General features: G+C 42.2%; 2 protein-coding genes and 2 long non-coding RNA genes across 5 annotated transcripts in view; 1 reads left to right on the top strand and 3 right to left on the bottom strand.

Annotated features, from left to right (window-relative positions):
* LOC112080471 (cell adhesion molecule CEACAM5-like) overlaps positions 1-2,936 on the top strand; it is a 12,440-nt gene extending 9,504 nt beyond the window's left edge. For both annotated transcript variants that reach the window (XM_070442600.1, XM_070442599.1), the window contains exons 6-7: positions 1,884-2,141; positions 2,449-2,936. The gene's annotated coding sequence lies outside the window, so the exon portion shown is untranslated. The remainder of the gene's footprint in view (positions 1-1,883; positions 2,142-2,448) is intronic.
* Positions 1-3,375, bottom strand: part of LOC139027432 (uncharacterized) — an 84,619-nt gene extending 81,244 nt beyond the window's left edge. The window contains exon 1 of the long non-coding RNA XR_011479513.1: positions 3,051-3,375. This is a non-coding gene — a long non-coding RNA (uncharacterized lncRNA). The remainder of the gene's footprint in view (positions 1-3,050) is intronic.
* Positions 3,376-3,451: 76 nt separating this feature from the next.
* On the bottom strand, positions 3,452-4,204 carry LOC139027433 (uncharacterized). Its single transcript, XR_011479514.1, has 3 exons — positions 4,120-4,204; positions 3,833-3,910; positions 3,452-3,701 (listed from the first exon to the last, which is right to left on the bottom strand). It is a non-coding gene; the product is annotated as an uncharacterized lncRNA (long non-coding RNA).
* Positions 4,205-11,153: 6,949 nt separating this feature from the next.
* On the bottom strand, positions 11,154-13,651 carry LOC112080472 (platelet-activating factor acetylhydrolase IB subunit alpha1-like). The gene has a single exon (XM_070442593.1). It carries the CDS (start codon positions 12,559-12,561, stop codon positions 12,322-12,324), a length of 240 nt encoding a protein of 79 aa, XP_070298694.1. The 5' UTR covers positions 12,562-13,651; the 3' UTR covers positions 11,154-12,321.
* Positions 13,652-13,888: the final 237 nt, after the last annotated feature.

The following is a 13,888-nucleotide window of genomic DNA, read 5'->3' as shown; positions in this document are numbered from 1 at the left end:
ATTTGTTTACATCAAAAATCTAATTCATTTATATAGCCCTTCTTACATCAGCTGATATCTCAAAGTGCTGTACAGAAACCCAGTCTAAAACCCCAATCAGCAAGCAATGCAGGTGTAGAAGCACGGTGGCTAGGAAAAACTCCCTAGAAGGGCGAAACTAGGAAGAAACCTGAGAGGAACCAGACTATGAGGGGTGGCCAGTCCTCTTCTGGCTGTGCGCGGTGGAGATTATAACACAACATGGCCAAGATATTCAAATGTTCATAAATGACCAGCATGGTCAAATAATAATAATCATAGTAGTTGTCGAGGGTGCAGCAAGTCAGCACCTCAGGAGAAATGTCAGTTGGCTTTTCAAAGCTGATCATTCAGAGTATCTCTACCGCTCCTGCTGTCTCTAGAGAGTTGAAAAAACAGCAGGTCTGGGACAGGTAGCACGTCCGGTGAACAGGTCAGGTTCCATAGCCCAGGCAGAACAGTTGAAACTGGAGCAGCAGCACGGCCAGGTGGACTGGTGACAGCAAGGAGTCATCATGCCAGGTAGTCCTGAGGCATGGTCCTAGGGCTCAGGTGCTCCAGAGAGAGAAAGAAGAGAGTAAGAGAGAATTAGAGAGAGGCATACTTAAATTCACACAGGACACTGGATAAGACAGGAGAAGTACTCCAGATATAACAAACCAACCCTAGCCCGCCGACACATAAACTACTGCAGCATAAATACTGGAGGCTGAGACAGGAGGGGTCAGGAGACACTGTGGCCCATCCGATGATACCCCCAGACATGGCCAAACAGGAAGGATATAACCCCACCCACTTTGCCAAAGCACAGCCCCCACACCACTAGAGGGATATCTTCAACCACCAACTTACCATCCTGAGACAAGGCCGAGTATAGCCCACAAAGATCTCGCCACGGCACAACCCAAGGGGGGGCGCCAACCTACCATCCCTACCATACATTCCTGTTAGTGAGCAGTTCTTTATTGCCAAGATAATCCACCACCTGACAGGTGTGGCATATCAAGAAGCTGATTAAACAGAATGATCATTCACAGTTGCACCTTGTGCCGGACAATAAAGGCCACTCTAAAATGTGCAGTTTTGTCACAAACACAATGCCACAAATGTGTCATGTTTGAGGGAGCGTGCAATTGTCATGCTGACTGCAGGAATGTCCACCGGAGCTGTTGCCAGATAATTTAATATTAATTTCCCTACCATAAGCCATTTTAGAGAATTTTTCAGTACATCCAACTGGCCTCACAATCACAGAACAAATGTAACCATGCCAGTCCAGGACCTTCACATCCAGCTTGTTCACCTGCGGATTGTCTGAGACTAGCCACTTTGAAAGCTATTGAAACTGAGGAGTATTTCTGTCTGTAATAAAGCCCTAATAAACAGTAATTTACAATCCATCAGATCATACAACCATTTGTTTTATATACACTGCTCAAAAAAATAAAGGGAACACTTAAACAACACAATGTAACTCCAAGTCAATCACACTTCTGTGAAATCAAACTGTCCACTTAGGAAGCAACACTGATTGACAATAAATTTCACATGCTGTTGTGCAAATGGAATAGACAACAGGTGGAAATTATAGGCAATTATCAGACACCCCAATAAAGGAGTGGTTCTGCAGGTGGTGACCACAGACCACTTCTCAGTTCCTATGCTTCCTGGCTGATGTTTTGGTCACTTTTGAATGCTGCCGGTGCTTTCACTCTAGTGGTAGCATGAGACGGAGTCTACAACCCACACAAGTGGCTCAGGTAGTGCAGCTCATCCAGGATGGCACATCAATGCGAGCTGTGGCAAGAAGGTTTGCTGTGTCTGTCAGCGTAGTGTCCAGAGCATGGAGGAACCTCTCTCTGTAGATGGCCCTCTGAGTGTGAACGTCTCTGGCCCAGGCTTAGTGGTGATTGGCTCAGTAATCCCTGTCAATCTGAAGTGCTCAGCCGACTCCCGGCCAACCAGCGAGTACCGATGGAAATACAACAACCAATCATTGCCCGCGACTGGTCCTTTGATGGCTGTAGGCGTCTCCTTGAAAAATGCAGGGATATACACCTGTGTGGCCAAGAACTCTCTAACTAACATCTCAATGTCCAAGACCATTAGTCTGGATGTCACCGGTAAGTGGGTGGGTTCTTATAATTAAATGTCACAAAGTTGTTTTTATTACGTAGAATTTAATTTGGTTCTAGTTTGCGTACGTGTTTGTGCAGGGATCATTTTCATACATCATGGAAATGCAATACAGACATTTTCTGAACTGGTGGGTACAGACAGGAATCGAGAAGATATATACAATTGAATTTGGAAGTTTACATATCCCCCTCTTCTCCGATTATCTTTGTCCCCTCCTCTCCCATTATCTTTGTCCCCCTCCTCTCCCAACCTCTTTGTCCCCCTTCTCTCCCAATCTTCTTTCTCTTTCAGGCCACTCACCTGTCCCTCCATTCCAGTCCAGAGTTGGTCTGATGTTGATGGGCCTTGTAGCTCTCTCTCTGCCTCTGATCAACCACTGAGACTACCACACTGCACGTCTGCTGGCTGGGAGCCAATCACTCCCTTCCCTCTACCCTCACTGACTCCCCTCGATGATCTGAAAAAGGACTGGATAGAAATAAGTGGTATTGTCAATATTGTAATTGCCCCATCTTGCCACTATAGGGCTGGGTTTAGTATGCTCAGCTCCTTCCCAATGCTTTTACATTGTGAGGAGAGAGTCAACAAGAGATCAGATGGGAGGGGTCTATCCCCTTAGAATAGAACCCACCTCGACAGTGTGTTTTTATGTCAATCATCTCTATAAACTGATATTCTTTTTAAAAACTGGTCTTCAACAAGGTAATTGAAGGGGCAAACATCCACTGCTCAGTTGTGCTGCCTATTTCTGTTTCTAATTAAATGTTCTTAGATATTCACTGCCCTTGTGACTGACTGTTGCCCTGGTGTCCATTCACTGAGTCCCTTTCTGTGTTCTGCGTTTGATCATGTATGTAAACTCTGTAGTTCAAGTACAAATTCAGGTTTATTACCTTATAAATACCTTAAAGGTAAAACGTTTCAAAACAATAATACATTTAACTGGTGTTCATGTAAAACATGGCTTGTTTTTCACATTTAATATATAAGCTTGTAAATCCTCGGAGGAGACTAAGGCTTGTGCTCTTGTCTTATGTTTATACTTCCTCTTCATTAATTATTGTCTTAAATTAAGTTTAGTCTTTTCACCCATGTCCTACTGAATGGTGCAATCTTGGGTGATTTCTTTATCGGCAAAATCGCTGTGAAGCAATGTGAATTTAATGAAGTAGCAACAGAGCTATTTAGGGTGGCACAAAAAACGCAAAAGGAAATATGAAATCTAATGATAAAATTATAAAATAATACATTGGAATTCAATTCACACACATAGTGAAACTTGTTATAAAAACATGTATTTCAAAGGAGTATAATTATATAATACATTTTTATAAAAAAAAAACTAGTCATGGTTCCTGAGCGAGCAATATGAGATTACAAAACATTGTTACAAGGTTTATAAAGTAGTTATTAAAGGTCAACTCTTTAAATTGGAATACTCATGAAGTTTTTGCCTTGGTCACCCTTTGACTTCTGTACTCTTTCCATGAGCTTCTGGCATTTCCACTGATTCTTAAATCCTTTTCTTAGGCACATTGCCACAACTGGATTGTGCGTAGGTCAGAGAGGATGGGATGGGAGAGAGATACACAGATTGGTGACTTTGGGAGAGTCCATGGTAACAAGTGTTGTAGAAACTCTTGAATGTACTGCTGTTAGTGTTACAGAAACTCACAGGCCTTCCTGGGCTTGCGGTAGGATTTGGCAGACTCCTGGCAGAGGCAGCCTCCACTCAAACCCTCTCTCCTCCWCCCTGAGTGACACAAAGTAAACTGCTGTATTAGCCTGAGTACCATTCAGTTTCTGCCAACTAATTGCCATTCAAAAACATTACTATCATGGTTTGTAAGAAACAGACTGACAAGCAGGCTAGGATTGTAAAAAAAACTAAACAACACAAACTACTGTATACCCTTAAAATATACATAATGGACAAATAGCAATGACTTCCTAATCACTCACCCTTACAGTCACACAGTCTGTCATGGTGTCTGGGGGGGTTGATCTGGTCTCCAACTCTCCCTGKGTACTACACTGTACCTGTAGCTTGACTGACACCTGAATGTTGTACATCAGTTTCAAGAATCCCTTGGTAGAGAGGATGAGTGAGAGAGGTTGATCAGAATGGATATGTACAGTAAGTATGATGGATATTTTTCAATGATTGATGAGTCTGTATGATGGATATGTACAGTTGAAGTTGGAAGTTTCCATACACCTCAGTCAAATACATTTAAACTCAGTTTTTAACAATTCCTGACATCTAATCCTAGTAAAAATGACCTGTCTTATGTCAGTTAGAACACCACTTTATTTTAAGAATGTGACATGTCAGAATAATAGTAGAGAATGATTTATTTCAGCATTTCTTTCTTTCATCACATTCCCAGTGGGTCAGAAGTTTACATACACTCAATTAGTATTTGGGTTGCATTGCCTTTAAATTGTTTAACTTGKGTCAAACRTTTYRKGTAGCCTTCCACAASCTTCCCACAATAAGTTGTGTGAATTTTGGCCCATTCCTCCTGACAGAGCTGGTGTAACTAAGTCAGGTTTGTAGGCCTCCTTGCTCGTACACGCTTTTTCAGTTCTGCCCACAAATTTTCTATAGGATTGASGTCAGGGCTTTGTGATGGCCACTCCAATACCTTGACTTTGTTGTCCTTAAGCCATTTTGCCACAACTTTGGAAGGATCTTGTTCTTGGGGTCATTGTCCACTTGGAAGACCCATATGCGACCAAGCTTTAACTTCCTGACTGATGTCTTGAGATGTTGCTTCAATATATCCACATAATTTTCCTTCTCATGATGCCATCTATTTTGTGAAGTGCACCAGCCCTCCTGCAGCAAAGCACCCCACAACACGTTGCTACCACCCCGTCCTTCACAGTTGGGATGGTGTTCTTCGGCTTGCAAGCCTCCCGTTTTCCTCCAAACATAACGATGGTCATTATGGCCAAACAGTTCTGTTTTTGTGTCATCAGACCAGAGGACATTTCTCCAAAAAGTACGATCTTTGCCCTCATGTGCAGTTGCAAACCATAGTCTGGCTTTTTTATGGGGTTTTGGAGCATGGTGGATTGGAGCCTTCCAAGCTTCTACCTTGCTGAGCGGCCTTTCAGGATATGTCGATATAGGACTCGTTTTACTGTGGATATAGATACTTTTGTACCTGTTTCCTCCGCATCTTCACAAGGTCCTTTGCTGTTGTTCTGGGATTGATTTGCACTTTTCGCCCCAAAGTACGTTCATCTCTAGGAGACAGAACGTGTCTCCTTCCTGAGCGGTATGACGGCTGCATGGTCCCATGGTGTTTATACTTGCATACTATTGTTTGTACAGATGAACGTGGTACCTTCATGCGTTTGGAAATTGTGTCCCAAAGATGAACCAGACTTGTGGACGTAAACAAAAAAAATCTGAGATTTGCTGATTTCTTTTGATTTTCCATGATGTCAAGCAAAGAGGCACTGAGTTTGAAGGTAGGCCTTGAAATACATCCACAGGTACACCTCCAATTGACTCAAATAATGTCAATTAGCAGAAGCTTCTAAAGCCATTGATATCATTTTCTGGAATTTTCCAAAATGTTTAAAGGCACAGTCAATTTAGTGTATGTAAACTTCTGGCACACTGGAATTATGATACAGTGAATTTATAAGTGAAAAAATCTGTCTGTAAACAATTGTTGGAAAAAATGACTTGTGTCATGCACAAGACAGATGTCCTAACCGACTTGCCAAAACTATAGTGTAACAAGAGAATTTGTGGAGTGGTTGAAAAATGAGTTTTAATGACTCCAACCTAAGTGTATGTAAACTTCCGACTTCAACTGTATGTAATCAAATCAGATTTCACAACATACCCAATACACACAAATCTAAGTAAAGGGATGAATTAAGAATATATAAAATAATATGGACGAGCAATGTTCAACACGGCAAATAGACCAAGATACCAGATAGCATAGTATAGAATACAGTATATAATATGAGATAAGTAATGCAAGATTGTTAACTATTAAAGTGACTAGTGTTCCATTTATATTAAAGTAGCCAGTGATTTGAAGTCTGTATATATACCAGCAGCCTCTCTGTGCTAGTGATGGCTGTTTAACAGTCTGATGGCCTTGAGATAGAAGCTGTTTTCCAGTCTTTTGGTCCCAGCTTTGATGCACCTGTACTGACCCTCGCCTTCTGGATGATAGCGGAGTGTGAACAGGCAGTGGCTCGGTGGTTGTTGTCCTTGATTATCTTTTTTGGCCTTCCTGACAGGTCGCTGTAGGTGTCCTGCGAGGGCAGGTAGTTTTCCTGGCACCACCACTCCCAGCGCCCTCAACCCCTTCACTGTAGGCTGTTCTTGTCAGTTGTTGGTAATCAAGTCTACTACTGTGTGTCGTCTGTAACTGATGATTGAGGTTGGAAGCGTAATTGGCCACGCAGTCATGCGGTGAATAGGGACTACAGGAGGGGTCTGGGCATGCACCCTTGCTGGGCCCAGTGTTGAGGATCAGTGAAGGTGCTCGTTTCCTACCTTCACCACCTGGGAGCGGGCTCGTTAGGAAGGCCAGTACCCATTTGCACAGGGAGGGTTCAGACGCAGGGCCTCGAGCTTAATGATGAGCCTTGGAGGGTACTATGATGTTGAATGCTTGAGCTTTAGTCAGTGAACAGCATTTCTTACATAGGTAATCCTCTTGTCCAGATGGGATAGGGCAGGTGTGATGGCGATTGCATCGTCTGTGGACCTATTGGGCGGTAAGCAAATTGAAGTGGTCGGTTAGGGTGACAGGTAAGGTGGAGGTGTATATGTCCTTGACTAGTCTCGCAAAGCACTTATAATGACTGAAGTGAATGCTACGGGCGGACCAACAAGGCAATTGAGTCAATTTAGTTCAGAGTGACTGCTTTGACCCTTCTTTGGGACAAGAAAATCAGAAAAGGTGGCCATCTTGAAGCATGTGGGGATAGCAGACTGGGATAGGGAGAGGTTGAATATTTGCCAGCTGATTGAATATGCCAGCTGGTCTGCGCATGCTCTGAGGACGCTGCTAGGAATGCCGTCTGGGCCAGCAGCCTTGAGAGGGTTAACACGTTTAAATGTCTTACGTCGGCCAGAGGAGAGCCCACAGTCCTTGGTAGCGGGTCACGTCAGTGGCACTGTATTATCATCAAAGAGGACAAAGAAGGTGTTTAGCTTGTCTGGAAGCAAGACGTCGGTGTCCGCGACGTGGATGTTTTTCCTTTTGTAGTCCGTGATTGTCTGTAGACTCTGCCACATACGTCTCGTGTCTGAGCCGTAGAATTGCGACTCCATTTTGTCTCTATACTGACGTTTCGCCTGTTTGATTGCCTTGAAGAGGAATGACTACTCTGTTTGTATTCTGCCATATTCCCAGTCACCTTGCCATGGTTAAATGCGATGGTTGGCACTTTCAGTTTTGCATAGAATGCTGCCATCTATACAACGTTTCTGGTTAGGGTAGGATTTAATAGTGGATACACAGTGGATACAACATCTCCTATACACTTCCTCAGTTACCGTCTCGGTGTATTCGTCGATATTGTTCTCGGAAGCTACGATGGATATGTCTGTATGATGGATATTTCTGTATGATGGATGTCTGTATGCAACTACTATGAGATGGCTATATCTGTCTGCAGCGCTTCATGAAACACTCAAAACATCAGAAGGAAACAATCAAATTCACATGTCAATTTGTCTATAAGACTCCCTATGAGTTAACTTCTCTAGGGTAGGGGGCAGCATTCTGAATTTTGGATGAAAAGCATGCCCAAATTAAACTGCCAGCTACTCATCCCCAGAAGATAAGATATGCATATTATTAGTAGATTTGGATAGAAAGCACTCTGAAGTTTCTAAAACTGTTTGAATTATGTCTGTGAGTATAACATAACTTATTTAGCAGGCGAAACCCCGAGGACAAACCATTCAGATTCTTTTGTTTTTGAGGTTACTCTCTTTTCAATGAGTTTCATTGGGAAACCAGATTTCTAAGGGACCTGCTTGCAGTTCCTACCGCTTCCACTGGATGTCAACAGTCTTGAGAAATTGGTTGAGGTTATTCCTTTGTGTAATGAAGAAGTACGGCCATCTTGAACGAGAGTCACTTGAAGTGTCCTGTTAGATAGAAGCGCGTGACCAGAAAGCTAGATACAGTTGGTTTTAATCCTGTATTGAACACAGATCATCCCGTCTTCAATTTAATCGATTATTAACATTAAAAAATACCTAAAGTTGTATTACAAAAGTAGTTTGACATTTTTTGGCAAAGTTTACAGGTAACCTTTGAGATATTTTGTCACGTTTGAGCAAGTTGGAACCTGTGTTTTTCTGGATCAAAAGCGCCAAATAAATGGACATTTTGGATATATATCGACGGAATTAATCGAACAAAAGGACCATTTGTGATGTTTATGGGACAAATTGGAGTGCCAACAACAGAAGCTCGTCAAAGGTAAGGCATGAATTATATTTTTATTTCTGCGTTTTGTGTCGCGCCTGCATGGTTGAAATATGCTTCTCTGTCTTTGTTTACTATTGTGCTATCCTCAGATAATAGCATCGTTTGCTTTCGCCGAAAAGCCTATTTGAATTCTGACATGTTGGCTGGATTCACAACCAGTGTAGCTTTAATTTTAATTTTAATTTGGTGCTCTGCATTTTGCCAAGTGAGACAGTAGCGTCCCGCCTAAACTCAGATTTTTGGATATAAATATGAACTTTACCGAACAAAACATACATGTATTGTGTACAATGAAGTCCTATGAGTGTCATCTGATGAAGATCAAAGGTTAGTGATTAAATTTMTCTCTATTTCTGCTTTTTGTTACTCCTCTCTTTGGCTGGAAATATGGCTGTCTTTTTCTGTGACTTGGCTCATACCTAACATAATCGTTTGGTGTGCTTTTGTCGTAAAACCTTTTTGAAATCGGACACTTTGGCTGGATTTACAACAAGTGTATCTTTAAAATGGTGTAAAATACTTGTATGTTTGAGGAATTTAAATTATGGGATTTCTGTTGTTTTGAATTTGGCGCCCTGCAGTTTCACTGGCTGTTGACGAGGTGGGACGCTACCGTCCCACATACCCTAGAGAAGTTAAGAGCTAAATGTAGTTCTTTCACAGACACCTCAAATAATGCACATCAGTAGCATCTGTAATAAGTGTAACCTGCTATAGCTCACTGTACATGCAACAGTAAATCACACAGAATATTCCATACTTTACCTTGTCCTTGACCGGTGAATGCCAATACACAGAACAGCAAAAGTATCTTTATTCCCATTCCTATGGCCACAAAATCCTTGTGAATGTGCAATAAAACCTCTGCCGCTACAACTGAATGAACAACTAACCTCTGCAGTTACTTCAGCCCTTTATATAGACGTGTGTCTCAGTCTGAGATGAAAGGGCCATGTTGTGTGAAGCGCGTGCCCCTACCTAAACCAACACCTGCCTTGTTATATACGCCAAGAGTTTTGGAAAGAGTGGACGTTGGCCAAAACAACACCTCATAGTGCTACTGATGAGTGAAGTCAGCCTGACAGGTGGATGAGGGCCCCTTATGATACTGACCTGTGATAGACACTATGACAAAACACTCTTCTGCCTTCATGGCTTATGTTCAATAAATATACCTTCTTTGAGAGCAAACTAGCAAATAACATTCATTAAATAGAATGTTCACCTGACTTGAAGGCAGCTTGAAACTGTCAGCCAGACACTGTGATTGTGTTTCCTTGGCAAACATGAAGACAATGATCAAATGTTCCTCTAGCAAAACAATGAGGAAATTAAAGCATCATTGATCTGATAGGTCAATATGCTGCCCAGATCATCTTTCAAGCGATTAGGCCAAACTAAAATGACAGTTTGTGTGAAAGGGTTAGAGAAGTTCTGTTTGCACCTWGTCAAATCTCACATTGACTATCACAGGACATGAACATTCTTTCACGGCATAATGGTTTGGTGCTTGCTGGATTCCATTAATCAGTCACGGTATTGGGCTCCACACCGCTACGCTGGATTGGCTGGATCATTCACCCCCATGTCGATGATATCTCTGATTCTCTGAAGACCAACTTAAAAACAGATATTTACACTTGGTCTCTTGAGCATGTTAGAAGCTATATGGTGGAGCTGGTAAATAAATACTTCTTGACAACTGACACTGCCAACTAACCATACAAAGGAGTGGGTCCAATGTCTCATCACAGTACTGTGTGTCACTAGACGGCTCTCGTGGTTCTCTGCTCAGACATAACTCAAGGTGTGGTATCTTGGATGTGCTCAGAACATCACACGCAGGTATAAAACTGTTTGGTCATCCCAATTCAATAAATCTCACCATTATTGTGTACTCTGTTAGAATCGGCTAACCTTTGAACATTGAGATATTAAATGATAGAGAAGAAGCCTTAAATAGAAAGAGTCTGTAGAAAGCCAGAAGGCTTTGGAATGTGTTTGATGGAGAGGAGAGCGACGTGTTGATATAGGGAAGACAGATAGATATCTGTGGATTAGGTGAAGGAGGGGTTGAGGTCAGGAGGTGAGGTCAGTTCCCCTTAAGGGAGTAATCAGGGTTTAGTATCTGGTTACCTTCTTCCTGTTGGGCTAAAACTATAAGGAATGGAGAGAGGAAGTGTCTTAAGTAGGATGTATATAACTGTGATGGAGAGAAATGTTTTGCTGTCTGATTACAGCTGACCAGAACCTTTGGGAAGAATTAAACTTGGTCAAAGCTTCTCTAGTGTCCGTGGGTTATTTWCTGAAAAATAAGAACCTAACAACTCTCACCKCACCCATTAGTTTGAGTACATTAACAAATCAAACACACACAACGTTTTGACAAGCTACAGCTGAAGGTCAATTATGTTATTATTTTGGTTTAAAAACTTTTCTTTGCAGAACCATCGTGCAGACACACTTCAGTGGTTGAAAGCTGCAAACAAAGAAGCAATGTCCATAGTGTAAGCCTTCATTGGTTTTAATGCATTGCATTTTGACATCACATATTCCACAATCAACATTCAAAATACAGAGGCAGGTAGGACTACACAGGCAGTATATACAAACAGTCAAAGCAGCCTTTTACAGGGAGTCTTGGGTCTCGTGGGGTGACTGCCTTTGAATAAAGAGTATAAGCTAGCTACAACACATCCATACACACYGACTATAGTATCATATCCAAGCCAAATACCCACCAGTCTCAGCGCTACTTTGAAATGCCCTCATCGTTCACTCCAAAAACACCATATCCTTCCCTTTCATTCTCCATATTTGTACAGCCAAAATAAGACATATTGAGGGTAAATCTTCACAAGAAACAAAAAGTTATGGTTGTAAACAGATACCGGAAACAAGTAAAGCTTTAACAGTGGAGCCAACTGGCCAAGTGACRCCTTGTTGCATCGTCAACATAAATGGTCTCTGTGTCTAAACACATATGACACCATTAAAGGGATTTTAAATGATACTATTAGTAACCAATCAGATCAATAGGACTGTATATGTTTTCAAAGTTAAGAGAAAAAGACAGGAAATGTGGGTATTTTAACAGAGGAAACAAAACAAACCTTTAGTATGGTAGCTTTTCAGATTCTCCTAACCTTTGTGGGGAAGCTCTTATAATGTATCTATCAGCCAGAGGAGAGAGATCCTGGCATATTATTCATCATATCCACCATACAGTATGAAACTAAAGAGGAGGATAATCTCTCAAATCAGCTCAATCAAATCTCAGTTGGTGATAAGCGGTTAAATCTGATTAGCAACACATATGTTTGATCCTATTAGTGCTTAGTGGTCTTCTACTCAGCCATTTTGGTGGTAAGTTACAGTATCGTCCCATAGAATAGAGTTGTGCAGTGGTTACCAACCCTGGTTCTGGAAAGCCTTTCAAGAGAAGGCTTTTCTTCCAGCCCAGCATTCAAAACATTCAACTAATCAAGGACTAGATATTATTTGAATCATGGGATGGAACAAAAGGCTGTACTAAAATACTAAGTGTTCTTATTAAAGTAGTGAATGTGCTAAAAGCCTGTACTCTTGTGGCTCTCCAGGACCAGTGTTTTTACCTCTGATGTAGTGAGTCATTTGGTCATTGGCCATCAGTTCTCCATCAGTTGGTCTTTGGCCTTCAGTTTTCAGCCTGTTTCTCCAGCAGGCCCTTGAGGTGGGCGTGTAGCGGCTGGCACACAGCCTGGTAGCCCTGCGGGGTGAGGTGGAGGTAGTCATACAGGTCCTGGTGGGAGATGCTGCCGTCCGAGTGCACMAAGCCGGGGTCCACRTTGAGGAGGGAGGYGTGGGGGAGAGAGGACACAGCCTCCTGAACCAGCTTGTTGACCTGGGCGTTCCTCTCCCGCAGGGAGTTGGGCATCTTACCCCTGGGCAGCACTCCCTGTGGTTGGAAACATACATGATAGCACAGGAGGCTGCTGAGAGGCAAAGAGCTCACAATAATGTCCGGAATGGAGCAAATGGAATGGCATCAAACACCTGAAAACCATGTGTGATAGCATTCCACTGATTCAGCTCCAGCCATTACCACAAGTCCGTTCTCCCAAATTAAAGGTCCCACCAACCTCCTGTGCATTATAGTCACTAGATTCCCATGCTAGAAAGGACAAATGTGCCAATATGGTTAGCAATGATAATGGAGTCCATAAAGTATGCAGTTCATAATTTAAGTTTGTGTTATCAAAAAGGTTCATGGTTGTAAAGGGGATTTTCCAGGTGAACAAAACAGAGAGCAGTCAATCATATTAATCTAAATCCTTTCAGTTTATTACAAGAATTCAAGGAGAACATCTCCAGAAAAGAAGCCAAGAGAAGTGTCTAACGAATTTCTCTTAGAAGGCGCTTATATTTTTTATTTTACCTTTATTTAACCAGGTAGGCTAGTTGAGAACAAGTTCTCATTTACAAATGAGCAGTTCGACACAAACAACAGAGTTACTCATGGAATAAACATACAGTCAATAATACAGTAGGAAAAAAAGAAGTATATATACAGTGTGTGCAAATGAAGTAAGGGAGGTAAGGCAATAAAATAGGCCATAGTGGTGAGGTAATTACGATATAGCAATTAAACACTGGAGTGGTAGATGTGCAGAAGATGAATGTGCAAGTAAAGATACTGGGGTGCAAAGGAGCAAAATAAATACAGTATGGGGATGAGGTAGTTGGATTGACTATTTACAGATGGGCTATGTACAGGTTCAATGATCTGTGAGCTGCTCTCACAGCTGGTGCTTGAAGTTAGTGAGGGAGATAAGAGACTCCAGCTTCAGCGACTTTTGCAGTTCGATCCAGTCATTGGCAGCAGAGAACTGGAAGGAAAGGCGGCCAAAGGGGAAGTGGCTTTGGGGATGACCAGTGAAATTTTTGTAAACGACAACGCCGAAGTCGAGGATCGGTCGGATAGTCAGTTCTACGAGGGTATGTTTGAAAGCATGAGTGAAGGATGCTTTGTTGCGAAATAGGAAGCCGATTCTAGATTTAATTTTGGATTGGAGATGCTTAATGTGCGTCTGGAAGGAGAGTTTACAGTCTAACCAACACCTAGGTATTTGTAGATGTCCACATATTCTAGGTCAGAACCGTCCAGAGTAGTGATGCTGGACGGGCAGGCAGGTGCGGGCAGCGATCGGTTGTAGAGTCGGTTGTAGAGCATGCATTTAGTTTTACTTGCATTTAAGAACAGT

The sequence above is a fragment of the Salvelinus sp. IW2-2015 genome, unplaced genomic scaffold, assembly GCF_002910315.2.
Source record: "Salvelinus sp. IW2-2015 unplaced genomic scaffold, ASM291031v2 Un_scaffold16327, whole genome shotgun sequence".
Taxonomy (NCBI): Eukaryota; Metazoa; Chordata; class Actinopteri; order Salmoniformes; family Salmonidae; genus Salvelinus; species Salvelinus sp. IW2-2015.
This window is presented reverse-complemented; position numbering and strand designations above follow the sequence as displayed.